Source organism: Gavialis gangeticus, unplaced genomic scaffold, assembly GCF_001723915.1.
Source record: "Gavialis gangeticus isolate Ggan-Ray unplaced genomic scaffold, GavGan_comp1, whole genome shotgun sequence".
In the NCBI taxonomy this organism is placed as follows: Eukaryota; Metazoa; Chordata; order Crocodylia; family Gavialidae; genus Gavialis; species Gavialis gangeticus.
Genome location: NW_017729024.1, coordinates 9,301,716 through 9,305,846, shown reverse-complemented (window position 1 = coordinate 9,305,846; position 4,131 = coordinate 9,301,716). Strand labels below are relative to the sequence as shown.

General features: G+C 41.4%; 1 protein-coding gene across 1 annotated transcript in view; it reads left to right on the top strand.

Moving 5' to 3' along the window:
* Positions 1-4,131, top strand: part of SLF1 (SMC5-SMC6 complex localization factor 1) — a 67,558-nt gene that overhangs the window by 32,132 nt on the left and 31,295 nt on the right. Inside the window, exons 7-8 of the mRNA XM_019516885.1 lie at positions 1,341-1,499; positions 3,231-3,397. Coding sequence (XP_019372430.1) covers positions 1,341-1,499; positions 3,231-3,397 — 326 coding nt within the window. The remainder of the gene's footprint in view (positions 1-1,340; positions 1,500-3,230; positions 3,398-4,131) is intronic.

Here is a 4,131-nt window from a genome sequence, read left to right as displayed (position 1 = left end):
TGGGGGGGGGGGGGAGCCTCCCCCTCCACCCCGCCCTGACTCTGGGGCTGGGCAGCACCACATGGAGCCCCCCTCGCTCCCACCCTGGCAGCTCTGCAGGGGTGGCGGGGGGAGGAGAGGAGGAGGAAGAGTCCCCACCCAGTGCCTCAGAGAGTCTCCCTCCCCACCCTGGGAGGAGGAGGAGGGGGAAGAGTCCCCCCAGCACAGAACAGAGCTCCCCCCACCCCACCCTATGAGACAATCTACTCAGCGTGGCCCTGTTAAGGTGAAGGGGGCAGGGAGAAGGGTTAATTCCTCCCTCCGTCCCTTCGCTGCAGCTGGGGTCCGCCAGCTCCACGGGCCACCACAGCATTCCTCTCCCCTCTGCTCCCCAGCAGACAGGCTGACCCTGGCTGCAGTGGGGGAAAAGGGGAAGAAGGAAAGAATTAAACCCCTCCCTGTCCACTTTGCTGTAACAGGGCCATGGTGGCTGGTGTTGCTGCTTGGGCCTGTCGCTGCTCTGGCTAGAGAGCAGAGGGGCAGGGGAAGCCCAGTGGCTGGAGCAGAGAGCCCCTCCCAACCCAGACAGCATGCTGAGATGCTGGGGGTGTCTGATTTATTTTAAACCAGCAAGGGATCTGGGACAGGCGTATAAACCAGTGTGAGCCAAATCAGTTAAGTCTGATACTACAGTCAACCAGGTTTATCTCAAACTGGTTTTGGCCATTTTGAAAGGGGTTTATGTGCACTGAACATCTGTTCTGTTACAGTTTTAAACCAGTTTCTGATCACTTAAACTGGTCTATGTGTAATGTCTGCCCCTAGCCATAAAGAAATTGACAGGCCTTGGGAACTGATGTGATTTCCACAGTGAGGAGTGATTAGTTTAAGGCACCCAATCACTCTAGAAGTTTATTCTGTCCAACTACCCTACTAGTCTCACAGAAAGGATACAAAGAAGTGACAGTCTCTTACAGATTGCACCTTTAGAGAATAAGTTATTGAGTATTCTTCTTTTAAAGGTAATTTTAGATCCTGTGTTTTCTGAAGAAATAAGTACTTCCTGAAAGGTGCATCAAGAGCAGTGATTCCCTTCGAAAAGATACTAACTCTCATTGGTTCAGGCTGTACATTAGTAATTAAATAAAACAAAAAAAGCAGTTCTACTTTAAAAGTGTCTTATCTTGATCAAGAAATAGACATTTTGTTTGGAGACTCATAAATGTTTCCTTTCAGATACAAAAGAGACTAAGCTCTTTAAACTTCTACTTGTTTTAATTTTAATCTAGTCCATCCTATGTTTTAAAGGCTTTCATTAATCATCTTTTATGCCATTACTCACAATAATATCTAATTCGTAGGTTAAAAATAATGACCTTTCCAGAGGTACATTTTGTATTCTTGAAGGACTAGTAGAAGGACATTTCTTTCCTGATGTTATAGGAGAACTTTCAGCTGCTCAAAAATATTCCATTCCTCCTGTGCAACATCTTCATTCTCTGCTAGAGCAGATGTTACAGGTAAGAAACAAAGACTTTATTTTATGGGTTTTAAACCAGGATGAGGGAGTCATAAAATGGAAAAGGGCCTAAAGGAAGATCTAGTCCATCCCTGCTAAATATATGCAGGATTTGCTGTTCCTAAATTTATGTTGTAGACATAACCACTCATATAGTTATAATTTTCCTTGATTCCCTTTCCCCATGTAGCCAATACTCTAGCAAAATATATCATATCTACCCAAATCCCAAACTATTGAATTCAAAATGACCCCCCACCAATTAGATTCCTTGCATGAAAAATTATATGAATGTTATAAATTTCCCATGTGTCAAATCTAGTAATTGTACGGTTATCTTAAATTCATCCCCTTCCACCCCTGCTGTAACAGGGGAACAGGGCCAAACCCTTGTCCTTTGCCCTCCTGCCTCTTCCCCTCTCCCCCATGCCTATGCCTAGCCCCCTGCCACCTGCCCTGCCTCCCCCCACCACCCTGCCAGCAAGTGGTTCCTTGAGTCTAAAAGGGCTGAGAACCACTGTCCTAAAGATATGTAAGATACTTATGGCTTTCACTTTACCTTTGTATCTTGCTCAGAGCAAACAAGTTGTTGGTGTTAAGCAAAGTTACTAATATTCATTAATCATAGCGAAAGAGTTCTCTAAAACTTGAACAAAACTGTTAGAAACTTTCATGTTAGGTTGTCATTTAAGATGAGGTTGTTGATTTTTTCTTCCTTGTCCTTTCCTTGCTACAGATTTCACTATACAGTCATTAAAATGTGAAAAAAATTCCAATATAAAATGACATTGACAAAATTTGTAAAACAATTGTAGGAACTTAATTGAATGTAGCATAAAAGAAGGGAGCACAGCTTCTGGTATTTGTTTTGAAGCTAAACTGAGCTACAGATATTATATAAATTAGCCAAACAGGTATAAACAGCATACAGTAATACTGAAACTGGCATTAAGCACACGAATAATGACTTGCATGAAGAAGCATCGAAATGATTGTACAGTCAAGACAACCAATAGGAGGGTGCAAGATAAATTATGTGTGCTTATTTATGCTATACCAACTTCAAATCTTAGCGGCATAAAAGTGGAAATGCCATTTGGTTTCATGAGAGTTGTTGCAGTGTTGTACCAGAACTGAATTTGTCCTCCTGGAATGCCATATTGTTGCAAATTATCCTTCTTTTCATTTCTTTTCTGTGCAAATTATACCATTTTTGCTAGTTAAAATTAAACTGCATTACTCATAGATAACTAAAAGACCGCCTTCTTCCTTCTGCCCCATTGTAATCTGTGAGGTCAGCTAAGAGCATCTCCTGCTAGAACCATCAGTGCACCGAGTTTGCTTGGTGAAAACACGAGAGGTCAGTCTCGGTAGTCACTGATCAGCTTTGGAACCCCCTCTCTCTTGAAGCCTGGATATCTTCCAAAAGCACTATAAGGCTTTTTATGTTTGGACAGGCATTTATCGAACTGCAGTATTATATAGGGAGGTTTTTTTTAATATTTTATTTTAATATTTCACTTTTTCTTTTATATGTTGTTCTGTCTCTAACTGTAAGCCATCTGGTGCCTTTATTGGGAAGCAAGCATATAAATCAAATTTAAAAAATGCTAATTACTGGTGATTGTGATCATTTGGGTTTATGGTGAATATGACTAAAATTGATGTTCTTCAAAATTGTGTTCAATCTTTGGTTGCTAGAGAATCAATTTTATTTTTTATTTTATTACAGGGAAATACAGATGCAGTATTTTCTGCTAAATTTTTTCACATTTTGTACATTCTTCTTCAACTTGATCCTCCTTGGAAGTCTCCTTCCATGTTAAGATACTATTTAGAACTTCTTCAGTGTCCTATATGCATGAAGGGAACGTGGTCCCTGTTAGAGATGCTTGTGAGGTAAGGAAATTATTGAAAATTATTTTTCCTAAAAGGCTAGTTAAGTAGAATTAATTTATATTGTGCTAATCCAGAGAAAGTTCTCCTAATTAAAAACCATTGAATTTGCTTATGAAGTGAAACACTGATACAGAGAAGTCATTTTTCAGTAATATCACAGTCGGTGTTGGTTCACTGTAACTAAAATAGCAATTTGTACATGAAACAAATTTTGAACATTCGTTATAAATTTCAGTAAATCTGAATGCACTGCAAGTGATTCTCACTGTGCAGGAAAATTATACATCTATTTCTTTCCTTTTTAGTATTTACTGTATATTAATGGTTCCAGGATAACTGAACATTGCATAGCTTTTGATTAACTAAAACAAGGGTGGCCAACCCATGGAACAAGTGGCATGGACAGCTATTGTGTGGCATGTGAGCCCCAGCAGTTAGTAAAGGGAGGCACTGGAATGGAGATAGGTGTGCTCAAGCATCCAACCTCAAGGAGCAGAGGCTGTATGTGAGGAGGTGTCTCATGTCAGCGCCAAGAGCCACATTAACCTTCCCCTGGGCTTCCAGCTATTGCCAAATTCAGGGCTTTGGATCCTCGCTTTCCATATCAAACTGCAGTGGTCGCAGGGCCAGGTTAATCTAACTCTTGGTGATGACACCTGTCTTGTAGTGTTCTGCCCACTGCTTCTCACAACTAGAGTCTCGAGCCCTCCCCCCCGCCCCCCAGTTCAAGCACC